The sequence below is a fragment of the Apus apus genome, chromosome 1 (assembly GCF_020740795.1).
Source record: "Apus apus isolate bApuApu2 chromosome 1, bApuApu2.pri.cur, whole genome shotgun sequence".
NCBI classification, from domain to species: Eukaryota; Metazoa; Chordata; class Aves; order Apodiformes; family Apodidae; genus Apus; species Apus apus.
The window spans coordinates 90,470,419-90,488,285 of record NC_067282.1 but is presented as its reverse complement, the minus strand read 5'-3'; the positions used below and the strand labels follow the sequence as shown (position 1 = coordinate 90,488,285).

The 17,867-nt window shown below is 34.4% G+C and overlaps 1 protein-coding gene across 4 annotated transcripts in view; it reads right to left on the bottom strand.

Moving 5' to 3' along the window:
- NCAM2 (neural cell adhesion molecule 2) overlaps positions 1–17,867 on the bottom strand; it is a 274,687-nt gene that overhangs the window by 46,578 nt on the left and 210,242 nt on the right. For 3 of the 4 annotated variants that reach the window (XM_051642874.1, XM_051642883.1, XM_051642891.1), the window contains exons 13-14: positions 3,767–3,886; positions 1,782–1,903 (exon numbers count right to left, since the gene is read on the bottom strand). The exons of the other annotated variant lie outside the window; for it this stretch is intronic. In XM_051642874.1, the coding sequence (XP_051498834.1) occupies positions 1,782–1,903; positions 3,767–3,886 (242 nt within the window). The remainder of the gene's footprint in view (positions 1–1,781; positions 1,904–3,766; positions 3,887–17,867) is intronic. 4 annotated transcript variants of the gene reach the window in all.

The window sequence follows — 17,867 nt, the reverse complement described above, 5'->3', positions numbered from 1 at the left end:
GCAATGTTCTTCATTATAGTTGTTACTTAACATGCATTTTCAAGGACTTTTTACTAAGTAGAGCACACCAATGTGTCTAGCTTTATTTTTTTATTAATGAAGAAATAGAATTAGAAGGCGGAAAACTTAAAAAAAAAAAGTCTGTCAGTTAAATTTTCACACAAATCTCCATGTTTATGCTAAAAGCCTTTAATTAGCACTTAAAGAGTAGAAAACATCTACAAAAGAACACTTAATATCTTACTAGGCTGTTCTGTTATTAATACTGCTGAAGATTTATAGAATGTTTTACATATGCACAGTGTTCTACAATAAATGGAAGAAACTTCGAAACCAGAAACTGCACTCTAATTTGAGGGGTGGATTAATATAAATGTTTTCAATAATAATTCACTATTAGCAGTTGTCTCATTAATATCCAACAACTGCACATTTTCAGAAACTGCAATCAGATCTGCAACCTCAGAGATGAAACTGCTCCTTTATTTGCATTTTGTTTTGTTTCATATAATGCGGAAATACTCCTTTACAGAAGGTTCCTGATGCTGTGAGAATTGCAGTGTCTTCTTCGCAGTATAAGTCCTTGGTTGGAACAAACCTGCCACAATGCCACAGATTAATGACTAAATAAATAAATAAATAAATTCTTAATTGCATGTATCTTTGCTTTAAATATAAGCATCAGTCAAATGTATTTCAGAAGAGTCTAAGAGCTAGATTTGTAAGACAGATGTGAGTAATCTAAGCATCTAAATAGCCTGACAATAAAAGAGTAAACAAAGCAGTGTAAAATTCCAATTTATCAAGACTTGGCTACTTCTCAAAACTAAGGGCATAACTGACAATAGTGAAATAAATCCAACCCACTTTTTAGGTACCTAACTATTTGCTAATCTAGAAAATAACATCTCTTTCTTTACATCTTACATTAACACACTTTTGAATTAAATTCAGTGCTTTTGCCAGCTCTATAGTTACTTGTTCAACCCCATCGTTTCTAAACATAGTATATCAGGAAGGGAAGGATATTTTAGCTACTTTAGTAATTATTAGAAAAAAAACACAACTTTTTTTTCATACTAAAGTAAATTACACATTGCAGACAAGCCTGTTTTCTAGACTTGCCAGACTTGATGAGAGCACCCCAAATCATACTCTAGCTGAGAGAAGGCAAATAAACTCTGCAGGAAGGCTGCTGAAGAACAGATATGTACAGTGAAACTCTTTAAATTCCTACCTAGTTGTCAATATTTGGCTTTTTTAAGCTGAGCCTTGGAATCTGGGAAGATAGAAAATGTGAAACATAATCAAATGATTAATCTAATTTAAAATTAATAAGCAGCACTGGAATATAGCTTTCTGTTTATAAGATCCTATCTATCAATACAGATGTAGTTATTATAACTAGAGGTTAATAATTTGCTGTAGAAAAATCCCCTAACTGTGTAACTGTAATATTTACTTATTTACTTCACTTTTGAGAGCTGAACGTGAATGTTACCATGTAACAAACCAGAGAATATAGTTTTCTAGTTAGAATGAACTTTCAGTTATACCTTGAGGAAGAGCAGGGTGTTTTTCTTTTCTTCTTTTTTTTTTTTTAAACTTAATAATTTTAAATTAGCAACTTATTCACAAAAGAAAACATGCTATACTCTATATTTTTTGTGTACTATGCAAACCATTTTGTTGCATTTCACATCATATCAACAGTCTTATCTACATTACATGCATATGTTACTTTGCAAAATCCACCTGTTTTGTTTGACTTAAATACTTACACTTCTGTATTTGACAATATATTCCAAAATGGGGGCACCTCCATCATCTTGTTTAGTTATGCTAAGTTTAAAACTCTTGCCACTTCCTGGTTGTCCATGAATTGAAGGGGGGCTTGGCTCCCCTAAACAAGGGAAAAAGCAGTAGATAATACTAATTCAGTAGTAAGTCTTAAATTATAGCTAAGAACTTCTCTGCAATATTATTAATCAAAATCTTTAAAATCAACATGATCCTTTCAAGCACTGCAGATCATCCTTAGTAAGTGCGCTAAATATTTTGCTTACAGTATGCTAAAGTACAGTAGTAGATCAATTACCTCACACAAAGAAACAAAATTATATGAAGTATGAAAGAAGTATTTGTTTGAGACCTTCTGACTTTTCAGTGCTTTTAAATGTAATTTACTTCAGAAATTATTTAGCCATCAATTCAGCAAGGCCTGCAAGGTGCTACTCACATTGAAGTTTAAGAGTAACATTATTTTATAGGATAGCATCCTTAACATTAAGCATGAGCTTTAGTCCCATATGTGAGATCTAAATTGTAATACAGATATTAGGTAAATTAACTGTCCAATACATGTGCCAAGTCCAAATTAGATACTGTTAGAACAGTCTACATTAAGAATAAAACTAAAGAGTAAGATTTCCAAAAGAGAAACTGATTTGCTCTATAATGAAAGGCTAAAAATAAAATCTTAAATCTGCAATAGAAGGGTTAATTGCCAGCTTATGGTATTTTGCTAATCAAAATTCAAAGACTAATTATAATTTCTATATGCAATGCCTATTTAAAATATTTAAATCAGATCCTAAATGAATGTGTGTGCTTGTACTGAAGTGTCTTATCTTCAAAATATCTGTAAATTTGCATTCACCCAGAGAAACAGTTCCTTTAGAAATATTTGTAGTATTTTTGTTTAGCTCTCATCAACATAAAGAAGTTGCCTAGCTTTCTACCAAATAGCATATACATATAATTTATATCAGTTTCTATCACTTTTCCACGAGGTATAATACTCCATACAAATATCAGCAAATTCTCTTATCTGACAGTCAATATATATAGAATTTGTATATGCTTTAATAAAAAAGAAATTTGAAAGCTGCCAAGTTACTGATATTGGACAAAGTAAATGTATCAATAGGAATATAGTATAATAACTCAGAAATCTTTTGTGTTGTTTCTAGTTTTGTGACTTTTGCTGTTCATTCAATTAGAGCCAGAATTCTTAACTATACTGAGTAACAACCTACTCAGAAAACAGTTCAGTTGCAGCAGATTTATGAGATTCTAGTAATAGTTGCTGATAGATTTAAGTATATACCATACAGTGCCACCTTGTAGTCCTTTATTTTACTTCTCCCTTTGTGTTTAATTTATTTATTGTTTCTATTTAAAATTGAGAAAGATATTTTTCATTAGTCATTAATACTTAAATCTGAATTTCTTGCCTATAAAGGTTACTACAAATATACACTTGGTTTCATAGCATTTATCATTTGCAAACAATCTTACTTAAAATAATTTGGTCTCATAATTTCTCCATAACCTAAGATGTCTGTTTGAGGCCTTATAATTGCAAAAGCTGTGGCAGTATAGCTTGCTGAAGAAATGTCTCCAGAAAGGAATAATTAATTTCTCACAGATGTCTATAATACCCTGAGTGTAAATGAGAAAAAGTCCTTAATCAAATATCTTTCATGTTTGTATTCCTGAATATAAAATGAAGATATGCCTAAATCTCAAAATACAGATAAAGGGATATATTTTCCAATTTAAGTTCATTCATACTATTTGGTGGGGGGAATAAGAGGAACAAATGATATCTGAAAAACAGTGTAAACACTGATGTTAAACACTGGAATGAGTGTAGAAATAATAATAATAAAAAAATATTATCCACAGTGATTCATACTTCACTTCATTAGCTATTATTAAATAATAATTTACATTTTAATTCAATAACACAAGTATTACTCACGGACAGGTAAGGTCTGAAAGATCTCAATTTTGCTATACTCTCCTTGCCCTTTTCCATTTACAGCAGCTACTCTGAGTTCATATGTCATATTTGGTTCCAAATTGCTGAGAAGAACCATTGCTAAAGGAAAAAAAAAAAAGGAATAAAATTTGATGAAGCAATAAATGAAAAAAAAAGTCAAGCCATTTCGTAATCTGTTTGCTTAACTTGCAACTGAAAAGACCCATTGTCTATAATCCAGCAGTTCCACACTTAGCTTTCGTGTCAAGTGCTAATAGTCCCTTTTTGTTTTCATCCGCAAAAAGTCATTGTTGTGACTGAGCAAGTTATGCTTCTGAAGGAATTTAACATCACTGTTACAGAAGCCATAGGCAGCAATTAAAGACCTTGATGGGAACTGATATTTTATGTTCAGCGTGTGAGCACAGGAGACTTGCATTTGGCAAAAAATTATGGAAATTTCCTTTCTCCTAGCTGGCAATGGGTATGTGATGTATGTTCAAGCAACCTTCATACAGTTCATAACTTGACATTTTTCCTTCTTGGAGAACAATATCAGCTATCTTTGGTCTATACTCCCACATGAAGCTATGTGCACATTAGCGGTACTATGCTTTGCCAGTTCAACACTTTTCAAGACAAAAAATGACAGACGGCTATGATAATCAAAGGAAGAGTTTTGAGTTACCTTCTAAGGTCCTGAAAGTAAATTAGGCATGTTTGCACATATTTAAGGGGAAGTATATAATAGAATGGTTAAGGTTGGAAGGGACCTTAAAGATTATCAGGATCCAACCTCCCTGCTGTGAGTGGGGACACCTCACACTAGACGAGGCTGCACAAAGCCTCATCCAACCTGGCCACAGAACACCTCCAGGGAGGGGGCATCCACAACCTCTGTGGGCAACCTGTTCCAGTGCCTTACTAACCTCTTGGTGAAAAATTTCTTTCTAGTATCTAATCTAAATCTACCCTCTTTCAGTTTAAAGCTATCACCCTTTCTCCTATCACTACACTCTCTCCCCATCTTTCACGTAGGCTCCCTTTAGGTATTGGAAGGCAGCTATAAGGTCCCCCTGGAGCCTTCCCCTCTCCAGGCTGAATAGCCCAACCCCCTCAGCCTGTCTTTATAGCAGAGGTGCTCTAGAGCTTTGATCATCTTCGTGGCCCTCCTTTGGACCCCTTCCAGCAAGTCAATGTCTTTCCTGTGCTGAGGGCTCCAGAAATGCGTATGCATATGGAAAAGCATATTAAGCTGTAACAAAAAAAACCCAAACAAATGTGATTTCGGAAGCAAATAGGTCTGAACTTAGGATATGCTTTCAGAAATCACGACTGCATCTTTGGCAGCAATCTTTCACACAGCCAGAATCCATTTCTATGATTCAAAATACTGATGCCATCAGAAGCAAAAAACAGGATAGAAAAGCTTACCAAAAAGAATATCGTACAGCATTAAGAATACTGTTGATGTAATATCCAGCAACAAATCTTGGAACCGAATCCAGGAAAAGGATGTTGGATTCCAGGATCCTTTATGGGAATGCAGTATTATTATGTTACCTTAGTACGGCATATTAATAATATAGGTGTTGAATATTCATTTGGAAACTCACACAGAGTTCTTGGACAAATACCTCACCTTTGCAAGAAAGTTTCCTTTTACTGTCTCTATAGTAATTTCCTGCCTGTTGTTTGTCAGCTTTGTGATTAACTCTCCAGATGTCAGACTCACACCGGGGAATGGAGATAAATTGGATGGACTTTACTTGATGCACATCAGTATTTGTCTTGCCCAGAAAAGCAGGGGCTCTACTATCTTACAAGTGGATATAGAATTGTAGTGTCTTGAGAAAGAGGATGTAGTCTCTTTCTCAATCTCTAGGGAGCCTGGATTTTTTTCTTCGTTTAGATAGTTTCTTTAGGCTTGCTTTTCAAATTATGTATTTAATGAAAGTATAAGTATTTCTCTCTGAACTCTTAGTCATTATTTCAAGTCCACATTTCTTAGAATTTCTATTTATTTAGAAATAGAAACAGATCCCATTACATGTGGAGATAAAGGGATTTAATGGATTTTGGAAAAACAGTAACTACATTTCATACTCTCTTAAGAGTACTTTCTAAGAATTCACTATTTAAATGTAACTGCTTTCTTGTAAACAAAACAGTACAATTGTGTGTCTTCCAGTACATTTTTTTAACATTTTAATGAGATTTGAAAATATCGAACTGTAAGATATAACCATGTCATAAAAAATAAAGTACTATCATGAGAATAAGAAAAGAATTGGAAACAAAGAAGAATTATGATATATAATATCCTGTTACAGTAAGATGAAATTTAAACCTAAACCAGCAGTAGCAGAGTTTAACTTGCCTTACAGCCATTATTACTTTCCAAGGCTGACTATTTTCACTAAAAAAGGAACCTTAGGGCATATGAAAAAAAGTGTTACTGTAAGTGTTTTTAAAATTTAAACAACATAACAGTATGACTATGAGTTTCCACTTGAAATGTGAATGTGTTAACTACATAAAACCTAAAGATCTGATTTTTGAGCGACTTCAGTAGCTTACCTAAATGAATAAAATTATAGCTGCAGTATTTAAAGAATCAGTGTCTACTTTGCAATACCCTGCATAGCACTATGTATCTAGATACAACTACTCTTATAAATACATTTATGAAATCAACTAAATTATAGCATAATATATCCTCAAAAACTGGAACCATTTGGTATCAGTGATGGTATGGTGTAAATTTATTTTATACATAGGAAAATAAATTACTGCTATGTCCTCCTGGAAAACAAAAGAACCACTATTATCAGAATACTTTAAATATTTCAGCTGCAAAAGAGTATTTAGAATAATCAAGTAAGATTAAGGCACTGTCCCACAATATGTGCAAAAGTGCACAAAAGTGCAGGGTTTGAAAGCAATGTAAGAGTAATGAACTTTCACTGTTTGCTAAATATTCTACATTTTTAAAATAGGTTGAGAATGGCAGAAAATACTTAATAAACTAGTTAATTTTTTAAAGGTATGTATCTGTCATTCAGGTATAAAATCAGCTTATTAATCTTTTCATATACAAACTAAATTCTTCTTACAGGAGTCCATAGCCCTGATCACAATGGGTATTTTTATTACAGTTTTCAATCATTACTGAAGTAATTAGCTGTAAAATTTTGAATTATATTCTGAAATGAATATAGGAGCTTCACTTTCAGTACATGAATATGAAAAAAATTTCCCACTGCATTCTGTATGTGTGAATTTTGACATTGTTACATTCATTTGCATATATCAAGTCCCAAATATACTGAAATTCCTTTGTTTCTTTTTGGATACAATTTTAAATTTTTCAGTCTTTTCCTAAGTCCTATCAATATGTTTCTGGTTTTGTATTGTCTTTCTCATCACAGTATCTGCATACTTTATCTGAAGAGTTAAATTTTTGTAGACCAATTGATTTTGCCGGGATTATTTGAATAGTGATGGGTTATATTCAAAAATATACTTAAAAGAACTACTCCAAAGAGGAAAAAACAGAAGATTCTCTTGTGAATTCTGCAGCTATAGCTAGGCTCAGGTAAAAGGATTGACATCAGTTCTAACCTTACTGTTTTCCACTTATAACAAGAGAGACAAGGAGGCAGCAAGTCACATAGTATCCTTGGAGGAGATTCCAACAGAAGAATTTGGCAGGTTTTTTTGTTTTGTTTAATATAACACATAAAGAGTTTAAAACAAAATTGTAAGTACTTTTTTTTTTTTGTTTAGTTTAACCTTACTGACTAGCAAAATTCACTTTAACCTATTCTGTGGCAAGAAGCCTGAAGTTTACGCAACATTAAAAATTAAGTCCATATTTTTCATTATACAGATTCTTATAATTTGCAAACAAATCTATAACATTAAAGTATGAACACAGAAAAAGAAAAAACACAAAACCTATGTATTAGCTAGATAGACAAAAATGCAGAACTCTGTATTATTTTTAATACAGTGTAAGCCTTTTAGGTAGAGAAGTATTATTGCAGAATTTTAACTGATGTGAAGATGAACCACAGAAAAACAGCATCTCTCACAAGATCTGCCGTGAAATAAATTATACAATAAATCCCAGTCAGTAAAAGGAAAAATCCTCAGCTGCCTTTCTGGATGGGGTAGGTTGTTTATATTACCTTATTACAAGTGGAATGAGAGAGTAAATGTCTGGCATATTAAATTGTCTTTTCACCAAAGGAAATCTACCTCAGAAGTCTTCTAAGGACTATGATATATTACATAAACCACCAGTAAGGCAAGAAAGGTTAGGGGAACTAATAGTACAGTTACAGTACATTAATCCCAAACTAGATCTTATATGAGGTTAATTAACAGAAATACCACATCATTACACTGTTCTCACTGGAGAGCTATCTGTTGCATAGAACAATGTTCTTCTAGTTTCAAATGCAATCCCTAAGGATGTCTGATCTCACTAAAGTAGGATATAAATCTATTTTGAAACAAAGTAGCTGAGACATATAATTGCCGAAATATCATCTTCACTCATATATATCTATTTGAGATAGTGGCAGCAGTGCAAAATTTCTGGCAAAGAAGCATTACAAATTTTAGGATGCTTTTTTCCTCTATTTCTTTCCCTCTACTCTGAGTATATATTGCTACACAGACTAAATGCCGTATACAGTGTAGGTTAGTAAATGGAGTGTTTTGATTTAGCAGTATTTTACTGCATGTTTACTCATTATTTTACAAGTCTCAAGGGAAAACCAAGTCCCCTGGAAATACATGAATCTCTTTGAGAGGAAAAATTAGTAGGATTTTTATGAAGCTGGAAAAGTTTCTCTTTATGATGATGACTCATGTTCTTTTCAGAATAGGAGAAAAATACATGTAAAGAGGGCAGTGAGGATCTTATGGTAGTAGGATATGTTAGAAGAATGGGGAGGAACCATTGGTAGGAGCACATTAAGGTTCTGTACAAATGTCTCAGTTTCTTTTACGTATCACACAATCTGAGGAAACTCTTGCAAAACCTCTGTCTGCATGGGATAAGCAACACTGTTTCGTTTCACCTGTGTAGGAGGAAGAGTATAAAAACTTTTTCTAACTGAGCCTCACAGTTAGCTCACAGAAGTGTTGAAATAATGAAGTCAGATATTGCCATAGGGGAGAAATAAAGGGAAAAAAAAAAGAAAAGAAAAGATTTTGCTACACAATAGGCAAAATGTTTATTCATATGCAGAAACAGTCAGACTGTCTGCTTTGCTCAAATAACAATTAATTTCATAAATACCAAATCAAGCATCTGGCTACACATGTCAGAATTCAACTAATATAAATGAACTTTAATAATGAAAACATTTCAAGTTACATATTATATGAAAAAAAAATAAAAATAATGGTGGCAAATATCAACCCTAAAGTAATTTCCTAAAATGTACAGACAGAAACAAATATCTTCTAGTTTTAAAAATCAGAAAGAATGGCTCTGTCAGGAATTTCCATCATTCTTTTCACTATAATGTGTAATTATTGCATTATTTTGGAATAAAAGCTGTAGTGGCTTAATTAACTGTGAACATAAATGATTAACGCTGAATTTATAGAGAGTGGTAGATCAGGTATAATTACTATAATACAGTGTTCATGAACATGAATAATTTCCTTACAAAATAATTTTCAGTAGCTGATATTAAAAATGCACTTGGCAAAAATGGCTTTAATATTTTGTTTACAGCTCTCAAAACAAAATCTCCCTGTTGACCTCCTTTTTTCCATGTATGTAATTTATATTTTTATTGGGTAGGATTCTGAGATGTCAATATACACATTGAACCAGAAGTAGCCTCCTCACGTTGGAGACATTGAAGGAATTATCTTTGATATCTATTTTCACTGAAATGAACTACTATAAAACAGCATAGCACAGTTTATGGAAGAAGAAAAAAATCCTAGGAGGAACATTCTTGCGACAAGACCAACTTACTGAGATGAATCATTGTATCAGTAAACTGTTCAGTTACTGTTACTGCTCAGTTACTGCTACTGTACACTGCATCAGTTCCCATACCATCGTTCAGAACAGAAATGTGTTTTCTCGAGTTGCATCAAATAATTCATTGACACAAACTAGTGTTAAGAAAAAATTAAAAAAAATATTAATTGTATGTATTGATTATTTTTTATGCTATAGCCTTACAAAATATATTTGTATTCCCATTGATAAAAGAACCCATATTATCATTATATGTTCTTCACATTTTTGTGTTATATTACTCTGACAATAAAAAAAAAATATTTTACAAACAAAATCGGTGAGTTGTATAGATCAACCTCTTACCCCATCAACAATACTGTGGCTCTGGTAGATTTTGGTTCTTATCACGATTAAAATGGAATTAATCTTTCAAGTACACATTCTAACTTAAGATTTATCAAAACATGCAAATTTAATCCTGTAATTGTGTAAAATGCTTAAAATGCTTTGCACTGCACTGTTACTTTCAGAGTATGCCTAAACCCTTTTCAAAATAATAAAAATAATTTTAAAAAATGTGAAGTAGTTCCTTCAGCTATCTGTAGATCGTTTGTTTGTAAACTGAAGTTTTCTTAGCTGTTATTTTCTCTAGTTCACTGAAGTTGCAGATAATTTGGACAACAGTATGTCATACCCTAACTCAAAGGAAAGGAATTTGTACGGCAAATTCTCCTGGCTTACAGTGCTCCAGTACAATGTAAAACCCAAGAGAGTTTTCGCCTTGCTCTCTGTCTCTTGCAATTTCAGCTTCTTGTATAGTAAATCTGTTTCTGTTATTTATTTACTTAAGTCTGCCTACCATAACGAAGCACTGTTCTTCCTGTTCTTCTATTTGGTCAATTTTCTAGGAAAAGGTTTGAAGATATTTCCACATCCTTAGTCTGATGTGTGTGAAAGGTGGTGTAGATCAGGAAAAGAAATTTTTATTGTATTATTTTTAATGCTAAAGGTTTTACAAACTTTTGGCAAAAGCAAACTTTACATAATTAAAATTGCCAACATTTCCAGGAGAACACTTGAGGTATCACTACTAATTCCAACTTAGTATTCTTCTTTTCCATACAGAAAACTTCTAAGAGTATAAAAAGAGAATTTATAAATATACAATGAGAACATATAAGAATATGTAATGGACACTGACCATCATTAAGTAATACCTTTTTTTAATCCTAACTTTCCTGATTTTTTCAAATTATCAGCACTAAAACTGATGTAGGTTAACTTCCCAAATATTTTTTTTCTTTAATTCATATAATAGAATCATAGATTGGTTTGGGTTGAAAGGGACATTAAAGATCATCTAAATCCAACCTCTCTGCAAGGGCAGGGACTCTGCCCACTAAATGAGATTGATCAGAGCCCCATCTAACCTGGCCTTGGACACTTCCAGGGATGAGGCTTCCACAACTTCCCTGGGCAACTTTCTTCCAGTGTCTCACCACTCACATACTAATTAATTTCCTCCAAATGTCTAACCTAAATCTCCCCTCTTCCAGTTACAATCCATTACCCCTTGTCGTCTCACTACAAGCCCTTGTAAAAAGTCCCTCCCCAGCTTTCCTGTAGGCCCCTTCAGGTACTGGGTGGCCACTATGAGGTCTCCCTGGAACCTTTTCATCTCCAGGCTGAACAACCTCAACTCTCAGCTTGTCTTCATGGGAGAGGTGCTGCAGCCTTCTGATCATCTTCATTATCCTAAACTTAGGAACAACTTAAGTCATAGAATCGTCAAGGTTGGAAAAGACCTTAGAGATTATCAAGTCCAACCATCCACCCTACAATCCCTAACCGCTAAACCATCTTATGAAATACCATGTCTACCCCTTTTTTTAACATCTCCAGGGATGGTGTCTCCACCACCTCCCTGGGCAGCCTGTTCCAATGCCTCACCACTCTTTCCATGAATAAATTTTTTTCTAATACCCAGCCTGAACCTCCCCTGTTGCAGCTTCTGGCCCCATTTCCTCTTGTCCTATTGCTGGCCACCAGGGAGAAGAGGCCAAAACATGACCTCACTACAACCTCCTTTCAGGTAGTTGTAGAGGGCAATGAGGTCTCTCCAGGCTGAAGCCAATCAAAATCATGGAACTGAATCTCATGGATACTGGTGAACTTTGGCTCAGTCCTTTATAGGAACTGATCACACTCTTGTAGTTTAAAACACACAAGCCTAACTCCCAGTTCTCTGATTCAACTGAAGGAATAATAGCTGCAGCAACAGTGACTGAAGGGTCACATCTGGATAACCCTATTAATTGATGTTCACCTATGCAGGCACCAAGAAGATGCCTAACAGAGATCTTAGTTAGACTCTATTCAACAGTGGCAAATAGCATAACATGGGCAACAGGCACAAGCTGTAGCTTGGCATGATCAGATGGGTTATTAGAAACATGAAAGCATTGAAATGAAGCATTGAAACAGGTTACAAGAAAACAAGTGGCTGAGGAATCTCCATCCCTGGGGGCTGAGACTGAGTTAGACAAAGTCATGCCTGACCTGATGTAGGACTGGCATCAGGAGGTTCAACTAGATAAACTCCACATGTTCCTTCCAGCCAACCTATGATTCTCCAAATTAAAGGGGAACAATACCTTGGTTCTTGGACTCTCACTTTCTCCTCTCCTATAAAACTACTGTGCACTTCTTAATGCAAGGATTTCTTAATGCAAGGATTTTAAAGTCTACTTGAACAGGGCTACACTTAACTCTTTTTATGAAACAATAAAACAATAAAGTAAAATCAACGAGGATTTGAACTGCAAACAGATATTCCCCCAATTGTGCAAAAAGAAGCTATTGTTCAAAATGCTTTCTAACATATGACTAATGTTCTTAGTATAGCAGCATGAAGGTTCATTGTTAAATATTTATGTGACTATAATTGCTGAAATTGTAACAGTACAAATCGCTCTGCCAAATACAAAATCTGATTAAGTTAAACCTTTTCCTAACTCAAATTTATTTTCTGTAGACATTAGTTTTCAAAGTCTCTTATAACAAAAATTTCTAGGCCACCAAATACACCTGAACTTCCATTGGAACCATGAACACATAAAGACATTGAAATTAAATCTTCTAAATAAATAATACCCTTTTGAGTGAACATACAATACTGCAATATGTAGTAAAGGAACAACTGTGCTAATCTCATTGCAGAAGGGCAACTAATACTCCTATTACAATCTTTTATGTTGTTTCATTCATCCAATTGTTGTTTTTTTAACATCCACCCTAAAAACGGTGCTCACTGGGAGACAACCCAGAAAATAAAACAGGGTCTTCTAAGGTGAAAAGGGATTCAACTTCCTATTAGACTCCAAAGAATATGCTAATTGTTAGATTCTAGCTAATGTCACTATGTATTCCCTGTCTTATATCCAGGTCTAGAATCCATCCTAGATTACTGAAGGAGGTAGCATATTTTGAGGGGGGGAGGCTGGGGTTAGTTGTGAGTCACACCTTCCTTTTTCCTGTGCCTGCTATAGTTGTTATCAGTCTCTTATTCCCACTTCTATAAATCATGCCTCGCATCTCAGTTGAGACTGCTATTTAAAATTCCACCACTTTTTAGTTTTATTGTAAGTCTGCATACCGATAGTAATAAAAATAAAAATATTTGTAAAATCTACATGGCTTTTCTCAGTTTTACCTACATACAGAGAATTACGTACTACAACATAACACTGAATTCATTATTTAAAAAAAAAAAGCATGATTTTTTCTAAACTACTGTCACCATTTAATGCTGGGCAGGCAATTAAACAAATGATAGCTGCTGCCTGTTAAACCCTCTCCCTTCCCAGAAGTGGAACAGAAAGAGAATACAGTAAACAGACCTAGGGGTTGGAAACTAAACGACACAGCTTTAATGAAACAGTAATTATGAAAAGGAAAATAATGAAATGTGTACAAATATATACAAAACCACTATTGAGGTCCCCCCCCCCCCAATAATGCTTATGTCACGACAGAGGCTGCAGCACAGGCCCTAGAAAAGTCCCAGGCTGGGCTCCTGGAGCCAGCAGCATATGGAAGCTGGATACAAGAACACAGGGATTCAGGAACACATTCATTGGGATCAAAAGCAGACAGACAGAGGTCTCTCAGGACACTAGCCATGGATGAAGTGGGCTTGACCCTCATTATCCCTCAAGTTTATGCCCACTATGACATGTATAGGATGTAATACTTCATTTGGTCACCTGTCTGATCTGTTCCACCCCACAGGAGTGTCACAGATGTGACCCCTTTCTGGAGCGTAGGATATTTTTCAGAACCAAGAAATGACCATGTATACCATTCTCCAGCAGTAACTATCAACACCCAAGTGTTATCAGTTCTAGAAGCAGACAGTGACTGAAAAACACGCCATTAATTTCAGCAAGTGCAGCTACTTAGAACAGACTGAAAAGTAAAATTACTAGAAAGAAAACTGGTTCTATCCTGGCTCAAACCAGGTTCACTACTTATTTTACTTCCTCAGTTTGATGTTCTCAACAGCCACTTAGTCTGAATGTCAACAAAAGCATCTTCTATGTGCTTCTCTTGAATGGCATATTATCACTGACCAGATTTTTTAAACTCTCATTAATACTAATTGTCCCATCACCAAGGTATGTTTCTGCAGTCTCGGAGTTACCCAGGAAACAGGTTATGACACAGGAGTCATTCAGTTGATTCTTCTAATCCATACAATTTTCAACTCTGGAGCATGCAAAGTGTGAGAAAAAGAGACTCTACTTGCTCTTTTACCAAATGCAGGAGCTGGCAAAAACATAACTACCACCATTTGAGGTACAAATAAACCAGCTTCTGGTGACTGCTATCATCAAAGAGACCATCCTCACAGCGACAAGGAAATGAATGAAAACATGATCCCAAATGTGTCTTTTATGACAGTCACTGCTATGAAAAAGCAAAGACCTCAAGACTGACATGAGTGATTATTTCAACAACAGTTCTTTAAACTGAAAGAGGATAGATTTAGGTTAGATATTGGGAAGAAATTCTTCACCATGAGGGTAGTAAGGCACTGGAACAGGTTGCCCAGGGAGGTTGTGGATGCTCCCTCCCTGGAGGTGTTTAAGGTCAGGTTGGATGAGGCTTTGTGCAACCTGGTCTAGTATGAGGTGTTCCCGTTCACAGCAGGGAGGTTGTAACCTGATGATCTTTAAGGTCCCTTCCAACCTTAACCATTCCATGATTCTATGACTCTTATGCTTTTTACATGCAAAAAACCCTAATTAATTAATAACATTTTCTTCCTCATCCCCATGGTATTCCTGCATATTAGACTTTATTTCTTGCCAAGGGAGAAAGAAAAGAGTAAAGAGAAAAAATATACAAAAAAGAGTTTAATTTAATGATATAATGAAATTTATTATAGATTACTACAATATTTAGTACATACTTCTTGCAATCAAAGTAATCTACCTTTGTTCTCACAGATTTTCAAGTCTGTGTCTTTAAAAAAAAAAAAAGGTTAGGTTTTGCAATGAGCTTGGACTGTTTAACTAAATGTGTGGGTAGTTAGGGTCTGGCGGCCAGAAGATGTCGTGCTGTACAGAAAGATAAGGCCCCTCTCCTGATAGCCAATAGTGTTTAGTTCACGATGTAAGCAGACAGAAGTGACGTCACAAAGCCAGGCTATATAATGCCGCATTACACACTAATAAACGCCATTTGCCGTCCACCACATTGGTGTCTGTGAGCTGATGGCCCGAGCGGCCTGGGGTTGGTCGCCGTGCCGTTCCTGAACCAGGTCACCACGCCTTCCAAAGGCAACATAATGCAATTGTAAATACAGAATTTCAAGATATGGAAGAGAAGAGCAATCTCAGTTATTGGCAGTGGTTATATCTGCATAACACTCTGCTGCTTTTAGTTATGAACTAATGCTGTGAAGTGAATTGTCTGAGTTTTCTTTACTTCCCATCACATTTTATTCGCCATTGAATGAGAAAAGTACATTTCATTCTTCTGGGGTTTTCTGTCTCCATAAAAATCTGAAATATTTAAACCCAGTTTTCCTTTTACGCTCTCATTTTCTAGTTACCCTAATCTGCCCAAGTAACTTATTTTAAGACATTTATTTCCAGTCCAGCCTTTCCATGCACATGAGAAAGTTTTTTGAATCAGGACAAATATCCAGTTTCTTTTAAAAAAGATACCACATGAGTTTAGACTTAGCTATAGTATCATAAAAATATTAACTGATATCAGGAATAATCTACAAATGTTTTTCTACAATATCACCAATTTTTGCCTACTGACAACAGACGCTTTCTTAATTAAACCACTAACTTAAGTCAATTTGATAACGTGACAATCAATGTGACATTTTAAGATTCTCCATATTGCAGGTATAAAGTGACAACACTTTTTTTGGGTTTGTTTTTAATAGGTTTTTCTCATCCATGTTTTCACTGGTCCTAAGCTGCCTAACAATCTGCAAAATATGGAATCAGATTCTAAAGCTGAATTCACAAACCAGAAGGGTTTTCTGAATGACTCATGGCATCACTTAACATGTAAAAAAAATCTCAGAGACTTCAGGTGGTTTTTACATACGTGATATCCCAGAAATGCAGAAACACTTCTCGGGCACAGCAAGTGTCATTTTAGAAATTAATGGGTTGACAATTCATGCCATAGGGAACCAAATCTGACAGCTATGTCAAGGAATTTAATGTCTCAAATAGTTACTAAAAATATTTTCCCACTGGAACAGGCTAATGAATGCATTTTTCCTTCTGCTTTAGCAGCTTGCACTAGACATAATGAATTCTGCCTTGAAGATTTTCAACTATAAAAATAATTTTGAATGCTGACTTAGCCTATGAAAAATACTTGCAATTTATTTCTGTTCAATCTACAAATCAGATATACTCTACTTAATTGTTAAACTAATTAAGAAAATTATTTCATTACATGGGCTTCATATATCTATCTTCTCAGTTTAATGGTGAAGTATTGTTACACTGGGAAAGTGCTTCAAAAATCAAGGGTGTACATACTTTTATGCTTCAGTACAAAAGAAGTAGGAAGTAAAAAACTTACAACCTTACATGCAGTGAAAGGGTATTCTAATTGATCTAGGTATGAGATTTTCTCTCCATTATTGTAACAAGATATATTAATTGCTAATTTTTACAAGAAGAAATAATATCTTTTTTTCAAAATGGTGTTTCTGAAATTTTGGTGGAAAACCATACACTATTAAAGACAGAAAATGAAGTTCAGTAGTTTTACTCAAATGCCTGAACTGCACAGAGACAAAGAAATAACTATTTCATTGTTTGGAATGTCATATATATTATAAAAGAGAAAACTGAATTACCTTATTTTAAATTTACTGACTAGAAGCATTGTAGTAAGACTTGCCTACATAGATGCATGTTTTATCACTGGTACAGAAAATACAAAAGTAAAAAGCATAACACAGAGATAGACAACTTAAGTTTTAATTGCCTTATCAACACTTCATGTTCATAACTTCCTCTGACTTAAGGACTTATGTAGAAAAAAAAGTATCGGTACCAGGCAAAACAAACATCACAACAGTTTGAAAACCTATCTTTGGTAACAGAAAAACGTTTCTCTACTATAATGAACCTCATAAAAATAAAGTTAAATACAGAATTTACATTCACAGAGAGGTTCAAAATCCTGGGCAAAATTCTAACAGAACTTGGAATCTGGGCCTGTCTCAGTCTGAGGGGCTTGGAGCTTATGATCACAAAGTCCATTTTTTTCTAAATTATTCTATGATTTCATGACTTACATTAAGTTTAAATCACGTAGATGAAACAAAAACTAACTGAACATACTGGGATTTGAATGTGAAATTACAAATATTTACTTATTTCAGATTTTATCTCCACCTTGTCTAGAAGCAGAGAAAAAAACAAGATTTTGAAAGCAAATACTAGCAGAAGTGCATGAAGTCTGAGAACTCCTTAATAGCTAAAACTGAAATATTAAATGGATTAGTATTCAATTTGCAAAAGATTAGGATGCTGTACAAACTTTCTGAGTATT